The sequence below is a fragment of the Dioscorea cayenensis genome, chromosome 5, assembly GCF_009730915.1.
Source record: "Dioscorea cayenensis subsp. rotundata cultivar TDr96_F1 chromosome 5, TDr96_F1_v2_PseudoChromosome.rev07_lg8_w22 25.fasta, whole genome shotgun sequence".
Lineage (NCBI taxonomy): Eukaryota > Viridiplantae > Streptophyta > Magnoliopsida > Dioscoreales > Dioscoreaceae > Dioscorea > Dioscorea cayenensis.
The window spans coordinates 26293564-26313834 of NC_052475.1; the positions used below are offsets into that span (position 1 = coordinate 26293564).

At 34.6% G+C, this 20271-nt stretch overlaps 3 protein-coding genes across 4 annotated transcripts; 1 reads left to right on the forward strand and 2 right to left on the reverse strand.

The window, feature by feature from the left end:
• The first annotated feature begins 787 nt into the window (after nt 1–787).
• Nucleotides 788–4694, forward strand: LOC120262224. Of its 2 annotated transcripts, none has more exons than XM_039270303.1 (5): nt 788–958; nt 1062–1160; nt 2313–2417; nt 3018–3251; nt 3368–3980. In XM_039270303.1, exons 1-5 carry the CDS (start codon nt 856–858, stop codon nt 3403–3405), a joined length of 579 nt encoding a protein of 192 aa, XP_039126237.1. In that variant the 5' UTR covers nt 788–855; the 3' UTR covers nt 3406–3980. The 2 variants fall into 2 exon arrangements, with proteins under 2 accessions (XP_039126237.1, XP_039126238.1); XM_039270304.1 differs by lacking the exon at nt 3368–3980 and adding an exon at nt 3989–4694 and having other exon boundaries at nt 790–958.
• On the reverse strand, nt 3981–6520 carry LOC120262223 (PLASMODESMATA CALLOSE-BINDING PROTEIN 3-like). Its single transcript, XM_039270301.1, has 3 exons — nt 5933–6520; nt 5435–5468; nt 3981–4216 (listed from the first exon to the last, which is right to left on the reverse strand). Exons 1-3 carry the CDS (start codon nt 6246–6248, stop codon nt 3985–3987), a joined length of 582 nt encoding a protein of 193 aa, XP_039126235.1. The 5' UTR covers nt 6249–6520; the 3' UTR covers nt 3981–3984.
• A 10300-nt stretch (nt 6521–16820) lies between these two features.
• Nucleotides 16821–18465, reverse strand: LOC120260312 (nod factor hydrolase protein 1-like). The gene is made up of 2 exons (XM_039267742.1): nt 17201–18465; nt 16821–17118 (listed from the first exon to the last, which is right to left on the reverse strand). Exons 1-2 carry the CDS (start codon nt 18345–18347, stop codon nt 16910–16912), a joined length of 1356 nt encoding a protein of 451 aa, XP_039123676.1. The 5' UTR covers nt 18348–18465; the 3' UTR covers nt 16821–16909.
• Between the last annotated feature and the right edge of the window lie 1806 nt (nt 18466–20271).

Consider the following 20271-nt stretch of genomic DNA (forward strand, 5'->3'; position numbering starts at 1 on the left):
TAGGGTATTCCATAATTACAGAACCAGGGGAGATAAGTTCGACCACCTTTGATCAACTGAAGCTCTTGAACTTTAATCCTTGGTCTTAGTCTATATTGGCGCAACCTCTGGACCCTAAGCTTTAGTTTTCCCTTATTCAAGAGCCTTTCTATATTTTAACTACTTTAAGCCTTTAAATAAAACGTAAATGTCATAATTTTTAAATAATTATATATACATGGGAGTAGTAATTTTAAATGTTTGTAGATTCATTATCTACAAACATTCAGAGATTACCATTCATTCCCGATCGAATGGTTATCTCGTGGGATGTAAAATAAATCATAGGAATAGTAAAATACAATAAATAATTTATTATGGACACAGTTATTTACAAATAGTGCATTCTATTTTTTTATTATTCAAGAGGTACTCTACATTCACTATTCATAAAAAGTTACTATGTATCCGAAATCAAATGCGATGCGGATGAGACAATCATATACATAAACATATATAGCAAAAAAAAATTAGATAAGTCCCTAGATTATTATTATTTAAAGCTATTTGATTTAAAACCGGTAGATAAAAATCTAACATTTCTTTATTTATATAAGCACATTACATCTTTTATTGTTCATGATACTCTGTAGAATGCGCCGCCCTAGATTACCAGTCATATATATATATATATATACACACACATAAAAGTTGAAAACATTTAGAAATTCAGATTAAACATAAGACCAAAATTAAAAAATTTAAATGACAAAGTAGATTTGGATGCCGTCCAATATGCCTTGGGATCAGAACTCAGATTGAAAGAACTAAAGATAGCAGGGACCTCAGAGGAGACGATCTCGAAGCTGTCCAGCAATGGCGGAAACCCATCGGCAAGCGCCGCCGGACGGCAACGCGCCAGAGATCCGATCATCGGATGGATGGAAAGCGCGAATCGTGTTCCCCACGCTCCTCGGAGGTTTGCCTTTCTATAAACCCTAGGCTTGAATCCCTATAATCTTTTGAAAAATCTTCGAAGTAATGCGAAGAGATGGGAATTCATTTGGGTTGCGTTGTTTCAGGTGTGGTTGGTGGAGGATTTGGACTGATTTCGAAGCACAGGAGGGCGCATGCTGCATCTTTAGCTGCCAATTTGGCAATTGTTGCTGGTTGTTATTGCGGTAAAAACTTAGCTTGAAGCTTGTGTTTTTTATGCTAATTTTTATATTTATGTTGAGTTTTATATGAAATTGTATGATTGGTTCCGTCGTGTAAAATTCATGGGCTGATGAACTAGTCGAGCAGTATTAAGTTTCATTAGGGCATCAATGAAATACCTAGATTTTGGATTCATGTGAGTTATAAGCATTTACTTTGAGACCTGTTGATAATTTTTCTAGATCAGTGCTCAAGCAACCACTTCTTCAGTAGTCTCTCTATTTTTTTTTATCCAGTTGTTGAGTGATCTGCTTAAGCATTTAAATTGTTATCCCTTGATTAAAAAAAAAAGGGGGAAATGTTTTTGCCCCCTTGAGTATAGAATTAACCATGAATTAAACAGAAGACAACAGTATTCTTTTAATAGTTACTACTCTTCATGCAGTGGTTTTGATTGAGAATAGATGCTTTTCTTCTTCTTCCAACCACATAACCCCTTCCAGCATTATCTTTCAAGTCTTGTTTCTTGTTTGGTTTACTTAGATTGGCATGTTGGATCTAACCTAGTGTTTTTCTAGCATTTGCTTCTCATAAGATGGAATATAAATTTTTGCTAGCCATTTGTGATCACCTTCAATTTATTAGCTACAAAGTTTAGACACCTAGGCCAGGGGAAAAAGCACTATAACAGCACAGTTAATGAGTGAGATTTGTACAATTTATGGTGCCAGCAGTATAATATGCCATCACAATGAAGATAGATGCATGAAGATTGGAAGGTTGTGGATTAGTTTGTTGACATAAATTAGGGGCATGTTTCTGTTTTATTTTGCTTTATAGAAAAATTCATTTTCTTGGAGTGTTGCATGTATCAAGACGTTGATTTGAGCTTATGTTTGAATTTATGACGTCCTAACAAAAAAAATGGGCTAATGAAGGGTTTAACTCATTTTGAAAGATGAAAACTTTATTTATTTAATTTTACACTAATGCTACTCACGGTTGGGGGCAATAATGATATGATATATATTTTTTTTCATTGTTCCTTTTGCTATTCTTTTGTCAATTCCTCCATACAATGTGAACCAAGTATTATTCCACTAATAGGAGTCTTATATTTTTTTTGGTTCCATCAATATAATCTATGTTCATATGTAGCCTTTTCCCATCTCCAGGGGCACGTGAACTTGCAAGAGATGCTCGAAAGTCAGAATCGGATGACCTTACGAACTCTGTAATTGGAGGTATTTCAAGTGGAGCTTTACTGGGGAGGCTTCAAGGTTGGTCTTTCACTATTATTTGAGTTATCTTTTTTTTCCTCCCTTTTCTTCTACCTTTTGAGGCTTTATTTCTATAAGCTGAACCCTATTTGGGGAACCATGAGTTTTAATTTTGTCTAGACAAAGGTGAATATTGAAAAGCATGTATCTAGGGACATGTTTCTGTTTTATTTTACTTTATAAATTAGGGACATGTTTCTGTTTTATTTTACTTTATAAATTAGGGACATGTTTTCTACATTCACTTTTGTCTAGACTAATATCCATGAAGACCAACACTATATCTACTGAAAGTTTGGGAAGTAATTGTCAAGTGCCAATCCCATTTAATTTTCTACGCTTCAGGAATATTTCTGCTAATAATTTTGAGTAGGTCAGCTGTATCTAATGCTGATAGATATTAACTTCAGTTTTACTAGTTGCTGATCATAATCCTGATGCCATTACAGGGCAATCTTCTGGCCATAATCTATTTACCCTTTCTCACTTAAGTTCTTCATAATGGTTATACACACCCTACACAAGCCACCGCGCGGCAGTTTTTTATCCATTGAGAAGCAGAAAAGATCATGTTTTTCTCATGATGCCATAACATTGCAGGTGGTCAGTTAGGTGCTATTCGGTATGCTATAATTTTTGCCACTGTGGGCACAACATTAGATTATGCAACGATCCGGCTGAAGCCACACTTCAACAATTTTTTGGACACTATTCGGCAGAGTGCGAATTCAGACTGGACTTTGCCAAAGTGGTCACCAATTCAAGTACTCGATGAAGAGGCTCTTGCTGCAAAACGTGCACGGGAAGAACAGCTTCATTCTCAGAGAGTCCCAGGTAAATTAAATAAAGAAAAATCATGAGTTTATCTACCAAGTCAAAGAAAATTTGTAGCTTATATAAATTTTTTAGACATTATTGTGTGATTCAGAGGTGCATATTTACATGTTCAGAGCTAAATTTGGTTGGGGATGCCGGGATGTGCGGTTAAAAGAATCTTTTTTTAAAATTTTGGGTTTGGAGGAAAAATGTATACTTAAGCTGCTTATCTTTTTATAAAAATGAAGATAATATTTATGCCAAAATGTTTGATTCAAAGAATAGTAATTATTCTTTACCAAATTTGATGGCAGAGATTCCTTGCCCTATACAGTGTATCAAGAAAGAATAAGAGATCAATTTAATTTCTTTTGTGAACTTTCTAAAAGATAATGCTTGCTTATGTAACCCTGTGAAAACTATCCTAAATGTTCATATTTCCTTTTCGTTTTGGGGAATCATTGCCAGAATTAACTTTAGTTGACATGATTGACTCATCCAAGCACTTGATTTTGATAAATTCACACAATTTAGTCATGCACCATCTCAAACCATAGCAGACCATAAAGATTGTTGTAAGTTTGGAATGCATGTCTCTGACCATCAACTAAAAGATCCAAACATATGTCTTCAAGTTACAGCAGTGATACAACAACATCAAAACCTACAACAGATAGCTACAAATTCTTTTGCAAAATTGTGATGGCACATTGTAAGGGAGTATATATATATATTTTTTTTTTTGGCTTGATCAGAAGAGAACCAGAAGAAGCTGATATAATAAGCCAGAGAAGAAGAAAAATGAGAGGCAAGGAGGAGCTTTGGATGTGTCGTCGGGCGATCCAAAGCTGGGTGGGCTAAAGTTAAAGTTTGGTGGACTAAAGCCAGGGGTGAACGCGCCAGGGCTTGGTGTGACTGGCGGACTTGGTGTGAACGGTGAATTGGGTGTGTTTGGAGGTGGTGGAGTTGTTCCGCCAGCACTTCTGCAAGGCCATTATTCAAAAAAAATTCAATCAGATTGAAAATTTATGAAACAAAACCGAACAGAATATTATACATGAAAGTTTCAGTAACAAGCAAAATCATGACAACCCATCTTTTGTTTTTGTACATAGCAACATTAAACATGCACCATAAGCATTTCTGCTTACTAAGTTCTCAGTGCTTTACATTTTATTAGAGTTTGGTTGACAGCTTTGCTTTCACTTGTGGTTGACAAAGAGAAAAGACAGTTATCAAGTTTGAACTGGGACAATGTTTTCATTGGAAATATTAAGTCACAAAGAGATGGCACCAAGCTGGCTTCATAAGAACATTAATATAATATCCACCAATCAACAGCAAGTTGTTTATTGATGCAATGGATGTAGACAAGGAAGATGGATTGAATTTAAATTGAAAGTAGGCTCCACTAAGGTTGTATTGTTGATTAAGATTTCTAAAAGGTTATGGGGATAAGAGCAGTGAGCTCTTGGCTAATCATTAGTCATTGCATACTACTTCAAACACCAAAAATGATTTATACCAAATAGAGAATAAATCTGTGCATATGTGCATGTACCTCATGTTGTTCTGGTCGGTTTAGTACATTCAATGCAAAACCACTTCAAAGAAGTAGACTAATAGTTTTCCATTTTCCAGAATTTCAAATCTAGTGTCCAAGTTCAAGTGTTTGGCAACAGTTAACAATCATAAATAATTCAACACCTCATTGTCTAACCAAATGGACACTTCCCAGGTTAATACTCTGCATTCCAAAACCAAATGAACGTGCCCATTGCTCTAATCAATGACGACAGATCATTAAGTTTTTATAAAATCCAAATTAATCCAAGCAAATTGACTAGTCAAATGTCAACCAACAAGCTAACTCCAGAAAGACATATATTCTAGTAAGCTATACATTTCAATAATCCTCAACAACAGAGATGTAGCATTTTATGTCCTAATCAAACTCAAATATTTTACTCCATCTAAAGAGCTCTCCCAAGAATCCCAACTGAAATACAGATACAGTGTCCATTGCACACATCTCAAACTTCAATCCATAAAATATAAAAGTTGTTTCCTATGGTGAATAAACAGACAAACATACATGTAACAATCACTTGTTCTAGTCAATGAAAAGGAACAGTTACTTGCACTGCAAAAAGACAAATATAATAATAAAAAACCAGAGTAATAAATAAAAAAGAGCATACCCTGCTGATGAAGGATATGTGCATGATCCATAACCTGCACCGAAAGATTGAAACTTTGATCATAAAACAAGATAAAAAAAGTATTTAAAAAATCAGAAATAAAACACAAAATAAATAAATAAATAAATATAAAGCAAGCATTACAAATTTGAGCTCAAAACTTATCAAACACTCAAAATTAAAAATAATAATAATAATAATAATAATAATAATAATAATAATTTTGAGAAAACAAAGCTGCTTTTTCGGGGAAACAAAACAAAACAAAACAAGATGCTAAATGGTACTAGCTATTCCCATTCCCAATCCTTTCCAGCTGTGACTCACTCTCAGACACCCCCAAACTCGCATCAAGATTCGTGCACACCCATTCACAGACCGAAATAGATCAAGATCTCGAGTTTGCATCCAGATTTGTGCAAACCCTACGAAGAGAAAGAGAGAGAGAGAGAGGGAGAGAGAGAGAGAGAGAGAGAGAGAGAGGGAATGGGTACTGACTGGGATCGGAGATGGTGGTGGTGGCGGTGCCGGAGAAGTCGCAGGAGCCGGGAGCCTGGTTGGATCGCTGGAAGTAGCCATTAAAGGCGTAGGAGGCGTGGGATTGGAGGGTGTTGGGGAGGTAGCAGAGACCGTTGGGAAGGATGGGGACGCAGTCGGCGGCGCCGGCTCCGCAGGCGTAGTCGAGCGCGCTCTGAAGCGCCGTCGCCGACGCGCCGCTGCGCGCCACGCACCACGACGCCGCTTCGGCGGTGCCCAGCACCATGATCACGGTGAGCACTAGCTTTAAGATCACCACCGGTGACCCGACCCCCATCACCCCCACCGAGTGAAAGCGAGAATGAAAACGAGCTCGTTCTCGAGTTCGTTCTTTCTTTCTTTCTTTCTTTCTTTATATGAACTCGCGTTTCTTTTCCTTTTTTGGTGCTTTTTCGTTTGGCTATTTTTCGGGCATTTATGGAGATACCCCCCTTGAATTTTGGGTAATTGGATATCTTGTTCGGTGGGTGATGAAATTACCATGATACCCTTGTAGTCACTAGTGTACCAGGATGTATGAGTTTTGAAACTTTATTAAGGGTACATATGTAAAAGTAATGGTGTTTATGAAACTCTGCGCTTTTGGTTGGATGTATTAGAAAAGTACTGGCATTTTCTTTTCTTTCTTTTTTTTTTTTTGGAAAAATCTGTTTTGCTGATGTGGCAGAGGTTGATGGAGAGGGTAGAATTGGAATTTTCCCGCCTTTGAGCTTTGGATAAATCTTACTTTTTTGTTTTTTGTTTTATTTTTTTCTCTAAAAATTAATGAGAGAGGTTTAGAAGTAGTCATAATTTCGCACTTAATTTTTTTTAAAAAAATTAATAATAATTTTGCACTGAATAGAACCTTCAAATAACTGTGCAATTTTTAGATCATGTGAGAAATAATAAGGCACATGATATAATCAGAAAATTCAACTTATATTTACATTTTTTTACACTAAAATAATTGTTTAATTATATTTGCCATTTCCACCCAATTTTTTAATGAAAAAAAAGATGCAGCAATCCAAATAAGGTGATAAAGTGAAAATGCATGGAAAGAAAATATAATGGTGGTCCAAGAGAATTTTCTTTTTCATTTTTTGATATGTATTTTTATAAAACTTTGATGACAAATTTTGACTTGTATACAATCCTTATTTACATAAATAACCTCACAAATTTAAAATTTACATGTGGTGCTACCTGCAAATTATAAAATGCTTAACAAATTATTTTATATTTGATCAAATTATACGTTAAGAATGAAGATTTTAAGTATATATATTAATATATATATTTTAATAAGAAGGCTATGTTTAGGTAATTCCTAGAACTCATCAATTTGATAGGCCAAAACGAAACATGCTACCTGCAAACAATTATAGCTGTCTGGAAAAGCTCTCAAAATAACAATGAAGCCAAGTATTTTTTAAAGGTGAATTTTTAAGAAGGGCCAAACTATTTAAAAATACTAACAAAAAGAAGGAATAATTGAAGAAAAAAAAAATCCATACTAAAAATGAAAGGCACTGTAATGTTAATAGAAAGTCATTCAAAAGCTTTTGTTTAAAATTTGATGTTAATTCTCTCTATTCACCCCCAACACAATACAGATGAATAAAGATCATAGGCACTAGGGCTGTAAACGAGCCGAGCCGAGCCGAGCTTTGCCTTGTTCAAGCTTGGCTCGTTACTATTTAATCGAGCTTGAACTCGAGCCGAGCTTGAACTCGAGCTTCATTTTTTATGTTCAAGCTTGGCTCGTTACTATCTTAACCGAGCTCGAGCTCTAATCGAGTTTCTTTCGAGCTTCATGCTCGAGCTCAACTTGTTAAGAAAATTTGAAGCTTAGACTTAGCTAGCTAACTTGATTAAGGTTTGACTATTTTTTTTATATTTTATTTTTTTATTTAGTAAACTTATTTAATGAATCATTATCAAGTGTGACTCAACTCGGTTTGAGTTTGATTATATTAATGATTGTTACAAATAAAATTGTAAATGATACTATAAACGAGCTTTTAATTATACAATAAACGAGTTCTTCACAAGATTTAATGAGCCGAGTTTGGTGGTGTTCAAGCTTGACTCGTTTATCTTATGAGCTCATTTAACTTAATGAACTAGTTGACCTGAGCTTTTAATGAACTTAGCTTTCGAATAGTAGTTTATAACCCTATATGTGTAACTCAAATTGACAACAATGACATAGTCACATATACACCTTAATATACATATACATATACATATATATAATGTAATATATATATATATATATATATATAAACGAGCTCACAATCGAGCTTATAAACGAAAGCTTGTTCATGAGCTTGGTCACGAGCATGTTCATGAGCCAAAACGAGCCGAGCTTTTGGGTCGGTCAAGCTTGGCTCGTTTATTAATCGAAACTGAAAACGATGCTCGTTTGCTACTGCTTACTAATATGAAAGCTAAACACAAACGAGCCTTTATCGAGCCGAACACCGAGCTACTCACGAACGGCTCGGCTCAAATACACCCCTAATAAGCACTGGCCCACAATTTCCAAAAAAAAAAATAAAAAAAAAATGAAAAGAAACAGAATGTTTCTGCACAGTAAGTAAGGAATAATTGTGAGGTGTCTGATTGCATAAATATTACTTAAGTTCCAAAATTTTGAACAAAGTTTAAAGCTCTAAAAAAGGCTACTAAGTTGATACTCTAAAAAACATAGATCCATAACTCCAAATCATGTCCACATCAATAAGCAAGAAGTTTGGAACCCAGTCCATTTTCAGTAGACAAGAAGGTATGCTTTATCAACACTTTTGTAATCTTCTAGTAAGGCCAGAAGTCATTATCAAGAGACTTCTTTACAAAAATATGGTTATATTCTGGCCAAGATGTATCCATGAGATTTTGATTCAGCAACCATAAAACAGAAAAGAAAAGAAAAGAAAAGTAGAATACCAGAGTATCAGATATATAATACCATGATGATCATTGGACAGAAATAAATTGTGGCATAGGCCATATTCATTAACAATACAAGAGTTTAACAAGTTTGTTTCATGTCCATTTTCATGAAGCATTCAGCATGATAAAAATGGAAATAGATAGATTTTCAAATGTTCCCAGTTTCTTTTATGCAAGCATTAACAGGACACTGGTTACTAAAGTCAATAAACTCTCAAAAAGGTGTTTCTATTGAATCAGCATGTACAATGTCCTTTAGACCATCTTTGAAGTCAAGTGGACATGAACAGTCACATAACCATCAACTAATCTAAAGCCATGACTCCCATGCACTTCATGCCAGTGGGACATTGCATTCAATTCACTTCCATAAGATCAATTATGGTATAATTGGTTAGTTGTAAGGTCAAGAGATACTTATGACAAAGGATAAGTCTACTGATGGCAGGATAAGCTAATTTATAATAAAGTCTCTATTTCTGATGCACTCTAACTCATTCTCTTCATTTAACTTGTTCATCAACTCCAGAGCTTTAACAGAAAGGATCAACAATGAGGCATACTTTGATATGCTGCTAATGGTATTCTAATTCACTACTGATGAACTCAAACTCTTTCTCTTCATTTATCAATCACTTCCTCTACTGCTGAGATTTACCAAAAAGATAATGGAACTCTAATTCAACCACACAAAAATAACAGGATTACTTTCTAGAATATTTGCTTTCATGATAGCTGCTCCATGCTAAGTGGGGCATGATGTCATGCAGCTTGCACACTCATGCCAGCCAGTGCATGTATTGCTAACATTAGTTCCCACAAACCAGTTCCCTCTATAATGTGACTATGGCTAACAAGTCTTATACCACTAAATTTGGACTTGTTCCCCTCTTACTGCAAGTCTGCAAATGATACCTTCCTGCAAACTAGCCCTGACATTGTTTGCATTTGACTTTTTCCTCCATTTTTTCCCCATATCTTTGAATGCATTGCAAGTTAGCATAGGTAATAGACAACTAAGCCTGTGGTCTAACAGTTTAGAGCCCCAGATTCAAAGAAGTATGTTTTCTATAAGGAATTGAGGATGCACATACATAAATGTCACAAATCTGCAAAGAAACCCATTCGGATTATCTCCATTTGATACATCCACAGTGATTTTTTGAATAAATACATTGAAAACTAATTAGATAATCATACCAAGACAATGCAGGCTTACCAATAGCTGTTTACAGTTAACAGAAGCTAGGTTTGGAAGATCATCCTAGCTATAGATATTATATTGCATTTCACAGCCCATGAGAAGAATTTTGTAAATCATAGAGGTCAATATCAAAACCATGGAATGGAAACAAAATCATAAGAATCTTTAACAGAACCTCAAGTATATGAAACAAAACCACAAAAAAGACATGGCCCCTCAGTTACAGTACACCACCTTACAAGTGTTTCATTCAGCACATGGGGGATGGGAATTGGTAAAACAAGAGTTACATTTTTGTTAAGGTATATCTTACACAAAGCTATCACTTGTGTCGGTGCATAACCATCTTCAAGGCTTTTGATGGCCTTTACTGAATTTTAAACTGTATGATACTTTCACAGACAAAACTAGGAAAATGGCGAGTGTCACACTTCATCATATACCCAAAAATGTACCATGATGTCTATAAAATAATCAGAAAATAGAAAAGGTTATTATTTTATTTTATTTTTATGGTTGAATATCATGCATATGTACTCAAGGAAACAATGTACCAATTCACCAGGTATTCCGCACAAATAACCTCTGCATGAACAGTGAAACTTTTAGATAATAAATCCCTGTCAAAACCTGATTCATAGAATCTCTGAGAGAAAAATGGCCAATTTCGGCACTGTAACTGTCTCATTTTCCCTCAAGAATTTCGTTTTCATGAAGTACAAGTTCCTAACTTAATTTCATTTTCACCATCTTCCTCAGCAGTGCAATGCAGTAGTAAGTTTCAAGCCAGCCAACAAAATGCACTAAGAACAGTACTTGATCTACAATTCCTTTCAATATTGAAGCAATATAGTATGACAACAAAGAGGCTACCTTTCTTCCAATACCTAGTTTCAGAAATCCAAATCCATCTCAATATTCAAAATCAAAATTCCAAAATATGAAAAAAAACCCAAAAAATAAAAATAAAATAATAAAACAAGAAATCTAAGAGTCACCAAAATTCCTAAATAATAAGATCAATCATCCGCCAAAAACATTCATAAACCAAACCAAGAAGGCAAAAAATTACAACGTCTCTACTTCTCAAGCCAAAACTATGTACAACTCTGCTAAAACTCAACGAAATTTTTTTTTTAATTAAATTTAAAAAAATAGAAACATCACACAATTACGAGTCAGATCTAATGAGGGGATAAACTCACTAGGTCTTTGAAGATGATGAAAACGAAGAAAAAGAAGAAGAAGAAGAAGAGAAAAGTGAGGATCTCAAACTCAGGCTACCCGCAAGAAAATGAAGATCAAATCCACCACCCGTGTCAGCAAGGGTTGCCGCCTCGTCGGAGTTCCACCGGCCGGTCTCCACACCATTGAACGATCGTTTTCTATGTCGCGCGCGGAGAGGATCGGTTGCTGAAGTTCGGAGGGTGCTTCTTATTTTTAGTTTTTTTTTTTTAACGAAATAATTAATTATAAATTAGTTAAACGATCATTATCGAATTAATTGCGAAAATAAAATTATTTTTTTATTTATTTCCAATAAGTCCAATGTATATTATACATGCGTTTTTTATGCGCATATCTTAAAAAAAACCCGCCACATTAATATTTTTTAACAAATGTTTTATCTGAAATGTGTTAGGAACTATCGCACACGAAAAATTAGGCTCCTTTTAACATTTTATGCAATAGATTGATGTTTGGCCAGTAAAAACCTCATGTTAATAGATAGCAATCATATTTTACCGAGTGAAACAGTACCCAATGTCAAAACCAGTTAAGACATTTTTACTCTCGCTCACTCTCATGCTACCAAAGATGGATAATCCATAGATGTCCATTGATATCTTGTGTTTACTTAATATTTATATGTTGTTTGGCTCCATCATCATTATCAGCAGAATTAGTAGCCTTCACTCGTATTTGGTTTTAATATGCTGTATTTTCCTTTGTTAATTTCTAATCATTCATGTTTTATTGAATAAAGCCATGGTTATCAATTTTGATTAAAAAAAAAAAATCTTATTTTCTATATAAAAAAAACATATTTTAGTTTTGAAATAAATTGGAGAATTATTAGTAGGGAAAATTATTTTCAAGCCTTTATAAAGTTTAATTTTTTCTATGCAGTCCCTCTGACATTTTCATTTTTCATATAGTCCCTCTTTTTTACACAGTGTCTTTTTCAATTCATGTCATGACATCTGTTACTCGATTTTCTTTGTAATAGTAGAAATGCACCTCTTTTCCTCTCTTCTTCTTCTTCTTCTTCCTTTTCTCCTTGTCGTTGTTCTTCTTCTTTGCCTCTTTCTTTCTGTCATTCTGAGAGGTGTTCGTGAAGAAAATGGTGGTCATGAAGAACACGAAGAGGAGCTTCACGAAAGTCTCCTCTTTTCCGGGCTTGCCTCAAACAAGTCTGAACAGGCTATCCTTGATGGCATCGCGATGCCGGTTGTACATTTTGTTTAGATAGGCACACTCAAAGTCAAATGTGTCCCCCTCGTGCCTGAAGGAGACAATATCTCCCATGCAGGGGACGCCCATAATGAACGCGATGTCCTCAGGCCCATGCTGTCTCCAATCTTTAACAATTGGAGAAAGAGAAAACCCTGAAATTCATTAACGTTCTAAACATCGTCGAAAGTCAGATTCTACACATAAAGAGTATATTTTACATAGAAAGAAAAGTATATTACACAAAAAAAAAACCCAAGAACCTCAAATAATACATAGGAAAGCATGAAACCCATTATCGTTCTAAACATCGCTGAAAGTTGGATTCTACGTAAGAAATCCAAAAAAATACACAAAAAAAGCATACAATGACAATTTGCAAAAACTCGAGTGACTTCTCCTTACCTTTTCGCTTGGTTTTTGGCTTGCATGAAAGCTCATGAGTTTGTGAAAAACTTCAGATGAAAGCCAAGAATGCAAAGAGAACTCCGTTTAACAACGTCTCTTGAAGAAAGTCGTTAGCAAAAGAAGAAGGAGGAGAAGAATGGAAGTTGAACAAAGGGTTTTTTGGCTTACATGAAAGCTCACAAGTTTGTGGGAAGTTCGGTCAAAAGCCGAGAGCGTGAAAATAACTCTGGTTGGCAACGGCTCTCAAATCAGCGAAGGAAGGAGAAAAAAAATAGAAGTTGAATAAGGGCAAAAAATGTCATTTGCACGGCTATTTAACTGCAAAGTCACCTCCGTTATTGGCATCTAGGCATTTTATTGAAAAGAAGAGATAAGCAAACTTCAAAGATATTTTAGGGTATATGCTAACTATAAAGAAATAAGTAATTACCTATTATTATTATTGTTAACACCTCTAAGGATACATTGGATAATATCCGACAGTTTTCACACCTCCACTTTTTTACCTTAAGCAAAAACCTTCACCCACTTGTAAGATAAGTGGGTCACCTCAAGGATACATTGCATGGAAGCATCCCATTCTTTTATTGGCATGCATGATAAAAACAAATTTTAATAAATGCCAAGGATGTGAAAATTTCACCATCCATCCAGCCAGCATTTCCACATCACCACCGCCCACCTCACATGCACACCAAAAAATAAATCCATTTATTTTAATATATGGCTTCCTCACTGACAAAAATAAAATAAAATAAAAAAATAAATCCATTAATTTTAATATGTGGCTTCCTCATTGACAAATATAAAATAAAATAAAATAATAGATGTTAGCAATGTTCTTCTCACGCACATTTTTCATCTTGTAAAAAAATATAATTATTAACAAAAAACAAATAGAGAAAATTCAACTACATATGCTTAGTTCACTCAATTGACTCAACTCTATGTTATTACCACCGACAAACAAAACAAAATAATATCTATTATGAATAAAAAATAAAAAAATTAATAATTTTTTATAAAGTTTCTATTTTTTAATAAATCAATTATTTATTTACTTTTTAAAAAAAATTATGAACTTGCGAATATAACTCTTTAAATGAATTTAACTTTTTAAGTAGCATTTACTAAATTGATAAATATTTATTTTATTAACTCTAGATTATATAAAAAAAATCTATTATCCCTTATATTATATAAAGCAAATAATTTGAATATACTAAAAATTCAGACACATTATCATTGCATGTTTACTAGATACTTAATAAAAATCCATTGACAATATATATATATATATATATATAGAGAAAAAAAAAAACAAAGTTAATTAAAAATGATTTTTTGAACAACCAATGTTAATGTACCCAACCCCACAATAAATTGATGCAAAGAAGTCCACAAAAGATGGCACATTTATCCCAATTATTGAAGCCAAAAGGTCATGGTTTTGACTCTGCCATCCCTTCTCCTGCCTTTTGGTCAGCTACACAGAAGCAAAGCAAACAACAACCTTTCAACATTTTCCATTGCATCCACACTTGCTAAGAGAATAATTGTACCTCACAATGCATGCCTTAATTAAATTAATGTTTTACATAAAATACTATTTCTCCATTTCTCAAATTTTATTATAGACTTTAAATTTTTCATTAACTTGTTATTTTCCTAATAATAAACATTAGAAAGAAACTATTATATCTCAAACTTGGCTTCAATCCAACATATCCCCTCCTACCCCTCATTCTCCACATACATACAAACAAAACCAAATAAAAGAGTGAGAATTTTGGATATGAATTATGTGTTACTTCAATGGAAACAAACACCAACCCTTATTTATTTATTTAACAATTTGAATTCTATATCTATGGAAATCCGTTACATGTGGCTTGTCCGTATTTATTCATAAAATAAAAATTACTTCATCTCAAACAAAAATACATGAAAAAAAAAAAATCAAATCTTAAACCTTTCTTATGAAAGTTAAATATTTTTATCGCTCGGTTATTATGACGGTCACTAAACAATAACCATTCATCAAATTTGTAAAACCATCATCAAGAAATCAACATTCCAATGCAACAAATACACATAAAAATCAAGCAGAAGCTACATTACAATAAAGACCACAAAGAAGAGAAGAAAAGGAAGAAGAAGAAGAAGAAGAATGAGGTGGTGAAAGGGGGATTGCAAATGAGATGAATGAATGAATGAATGAATCAGAGATGGCAAGCAATGCAATTGCAAAACTTGGGAGTGAAAGCACAATAACCAAAAGGTCTGTTGGGGATGTGGCAATTGATGGCATAACAACAAGGGGAGGCAATGCAGACCCCCTTGGGACCTCCACAACAAGTGCAAAGTGAGCAAATTTGGAAGCTACCAAGAATCCTTCTATGTGTCTCATTCATCACCACCATTCCTCTCAGCTCTGTTGTTTCCAATGGCTTCATTCTTGTTGATACTAGTCTCATTGATTCATTTCTTGTAATCTGAATATCATTGAATATAAGAAGATTGGGTTCTTCTTTGTCAAATGTAATGGAGATTTTCTGAAGATAAGAGGGAGGACTTACAGTGGTTGTTGAGCTTGGTTTGATGGAGATGAAGGTTATCAGGAGTATGAAGAGAAAATGGAGGTGAGATGCCATCTCTTCTTCTTCTTCTTCTTCTTTCTGTCAATCTATCTCCTTCCCTGTTTGTGCAAGGTAGCAATAGGATCTTTTTGGGTCTGAACTTGATTGGTTTATGTGCAGGGTGTGAGGTTAGAGAAGGAAGTGGGGGAATTTTTGTTAAGTGAGACAATGGACCAAACAACAATAAAAAGGAAATTAAAAAAATAAAAATAAAAAGAGAAGGAATTAAAAAAATAAATGTATCAAATTCCACTTTTTCTTCCAAAACACAAACAATATATATAACCACACCTCCGTAGTTAGCAATGAGACAACAGCTATTAGACGAGTGATCTAATGGCTGTTGTGGACATCCATAGATTTTTTTTTTTTTTTAATAATAAACGATAAGCGATTTTTTTATATAAATATAAACAGTACCAAACAGTACTGGAACCCGGGTGTACATGATATGTATAGTATGAGAATAATATAAAAATCCCGGGTGAACAGTGTATGAACAGTACTGTCGGTGGAGAGATTTGAACCCATTACTTCCCCCTTATACATCCATAGATTTGTTATCTATAAACGTCTAAATAATATTTTTTTCTATATATATATTGAATATGTAGTAATTAAATTTAAAATAATAATTTAGCGTGATTTATTGTCATTATAAGTTAAAAATTAGTCAAAAGAAAACAAAATTTAAATGTCACCTGGAAATATAAGATGAAGTCAAAAAATTTAGATATAAACTATTTTTTTTATATTTATTTCTGATAGTCAATTTATATTTAATAAGAATTTTTTTTCTCTATTCTCTATTAATTAATAGAGAAACTTATAAGTTTCTCTATTATTATTTTTAAGACTCTTTGATAGAAGTTTTTCGGGCTTTATATTCTTGTTAAACCATATTCCAAAGTGGACTCAAAATCTAAACTTCATTTCCTTCATTTTTTTTTGGTTATCCATTCACACCCCTTCCATTTGTAATAATTCACAATTGTTGATTAGGCTAAACATGTTCCATTTAACCTAAACATCAAAACCTAATAAATGAAATGAATATTATCTTTTGGAGATAGGTAAGAGAAGCAGCTAACTATGCTATTATGGTGAAGCTTGCAAAAGATTACAGCCAAACAATTATGAAGTCAATCATTTTACCTTAAAAAAGTCCTACCTTTTACACAGAGTTCCTAATATTTTCATCCCCTCTAATAAACAACAAGTAAAATAAAACTGAGACAATTTATAAATCAATATCTCTTTGATATGAGCTTTTGTATTACAGGTTCAGGAACTTCAGATACTTGCACAGTAATAAGGAAGAAACAATTGAAGATAAAAACACAAATGAAAAGCATAAATTGTTTGAAGATTTCTAACTGATCTTGATGATTGTGGGGGAGCACCACCTCCTGCTGCAAATTCAACAGGTGAATTTCCATGTTTTAACCCAAATTCAACACCTGCAGCAACAGAACCATAATCTCTAGTCCACACATTTATAGCTGCATCCAAAATTCAGGATCAGTCAAAACAAGTGCAATAAAAAACGAAAGGAAAAAAATTCTCATTTCAGTTTCAGTTTACCTTGTCTGGATGCAGTGTAATTTGTAGTATCATAACTGATAGGCCATAAGAAATAGCCAAGCAATCCATTCTGCAAAGCAAAGTCGATCTTCTGCTCTATAACTTCCAGACTATCAAAGGTGACCCAAAGACCACCATTGCTGAAATACGAAGAACCTGTTCGATTATCATAAATCATGATAGAATTGGTATCCTCCAACATCTCTGTGATCTCAAAATAAGCCATAATGCCGGTTTGATTACTGAGCTTCAGCCTCGGTCCGGCAGCTACAACTTGTGCACCGAATCCATTCTTCATCTTATTCTTGAGAAACCAAGATCGTCCGAACAGAGGCACGCCTAACAATAGCTTGCAAGGAGGAACACCAGCATCCAACCAAGAAACAACACCATAACTTGTAGAGAAATGGGAAACCTGATCAAACAGTGCTGCATCAGCTGCTGTGACATCGCCTTCCTTGTGATAATTAAAACAAAGCACATTAGCCCAATCAACGTTATTCGATATAGCGTCAATTGGGTAGTCTACATTGTTGCTGTCTTCACTGAATAAATGGTCTGAGAAGTAGACAGTTGCTGTTAAAAGCAGTGTTGCTGCCGGGGAATTCTTCGCGTCGTCATTGATACTGTGTCTCCACTCTGCAAGTAAGTCCTCAAGGTTGGACATGTCATGTTGAGAAGATGGGAATTGCCATGCAAAATCCAAACCATCAAAACCATGTGCCCTGGCAAGTTGTAGGGAGGAATTGATGAACACTGCTCTGTGAGTTTGGTCAGATACCATTGTAGAGATGGCTGAATTGGAGGCATTGTTTGCATGTTCATGGGTGCCAATGGAAAGCAGGGTCTTGAGAGAAGGATTGTTACTCTTGAGGGTGGAGGAGAAGGTTGTGAACAGAGGGAGCTGGTCTTCAGTTGGGAGGCTGACAACAAAGTTGGTTTCATCTACAGAGAGTGAGTAGTAGTAAAGATGAGTGTAAAGAGAAGTGTTGATCTGAGAAACAGGGGAGTAATGGTTTGAGTTGGAAAACCAGTAACCAGCTCTCACTTGAGTGTTGTTGCCATTGATGATGCATTGTTGTTGTTGTTGTTGAGATTGATTTAAATAGGTGAAGGCTAGTGTTAGAAGAAGGATAAAATGGTGCATTTTTGGAGGTTGTGAGGTGGAGATGGTGATGAGAAGAGAATGCAAGTAGTGAACATTGTTTGTGGGGGAGGAATGGGGAATCAAGGATGGAGTGAGAAGTGCAAGGCTGTGTAAGTGAATTTGGTATTCTGTTTCTTTTTTAAAGAAAAAAAAGGTTTCCAGACTTATCATCTGAGCTCTTTATTAGGTATCAATATTCTGATAACTGAGATTTGTTTTACTGAACCCATGAGGGTTTGGTGGACATCATGCAGTTGTTTGTTTGACTCTTCAAATAACTAATCAGGCTGATGCATGTGACTATGAATATGATAATATGAGTGGTTTTGTTTGAATTCATTTTGATTTTCATTATTTCATTTTTTAAAAAATATTCTCTCCATTTTGTTGTATTCATGAAAAGCCTCAGAATTTTGAATTACTTATTGATTGATATAAAGCAATAATTCAATTAGAATAAAATTTGATATGAATTGATATATAATAATGTTTCCAAGACTAAGTAAAAGAAAAAAGTTCTTCTAAACAGTGTTGAGCCATTTGATGCATTCTTTGAGTGATGAGGAACACAACACGGAGAGGCATGTATGTAATTGTCACATAGTGGGTGGCTGTTTGTTTGAGAAACAAACATTATTTTGCAGATACTCATTTGGTATTGAATGTTTTGTAAACTGGAATTTTAGGGTGGCCCACTTCCCATGTGCATTCCTGAGTGTTTTAGCTAGTGGAACAAATGCATAAAACTTAACCTTTTGTGTTCTTATCTGCAGGCCACTACATCTAGTGGAGCATAAATAGAACAGGGAATGCCATGAAGATCTCTTTTAAGAAAAGATGAGCTTTTTTTCTCATGTTACCTGACAGTTCACTAGCTCAGTTTTTTTGTTTTTTTTTGGGAAGAGAAGTGAGGCGAACCCACTAGAGACCCCAGAGACGTGCACAAAGTTCGGTGGAACAAATAAGAACGAAGCCGCGCTCACGTGGGCGCAGAAACCACCCGTACACAACCACTATTCACAACTCCCAGAAATGTGCTCTCAGCCGAGAATCGAATTCTCACCACTCTGTGAGAGCTCTATCGGCGATTCGTGTACCAATAGACCCGAAAGTCGTTCTTCTTTGATGTAACAAGAAAAAGGGTCCAATTAAGTGTCACTGAAACTGCTGTAACTAAGATCCCGGTTTCATTGTTCTTCTTTGATGTAACAAGTGACCAGCTCAGAATAATTATTGGTATTAAAAATATGAACACACCACATTATGCGCCGTTCGCTCATGCTACGATGAGAAAACAGAGTAATATTGGTAATGTGTTTTCCTATTTTCTGAAAAATTTTACTGGATGCAACAAGCAGAGCATGACATGTTACAACATGAAGAAAGCCAGTGGGTGAACCATCCTCAGTTTTACGTCTCCCTACCTTGTAAAACATTTGATGGGTTTGATCTAATAGAGAAGCAATGTCAGTTATAATTTCCTTGACCTAGATTTGTGCAGGTTTCAGATCAAGCAGAGCTCTAATGAAATCAGTCAGAATCAAAATTGGATTTCAAATTGAGACATCTCTTAAAGTTGTAAATCATGCAAAGTTATGGGAATCATAATTTCAAACTGATATTCAGTTAAGTAAACTATCATCAATCTAAACTGTTTGGCGTTTGCAAACCTGGATTGACAAACTCCTGCAGCTGGGGCATTGTTGCCTATTTGCAATGTGAAAGGCAATGCATCAAGCTATTATGCTAGGCCAAAACCATAGCCAAAACCAAGTTTCTTATAAGAATCTCTGAAAGGAAAGATTGTTGACTTGAAGCACCTCCCAAATGATGCTTCTTCATTAGTGGTAACTTCAAAGAAAACAGTGTCAGATAGCTTCATAATCAAGAATATTATAACAATCTCTGAAAAGAAGGGCTGTCG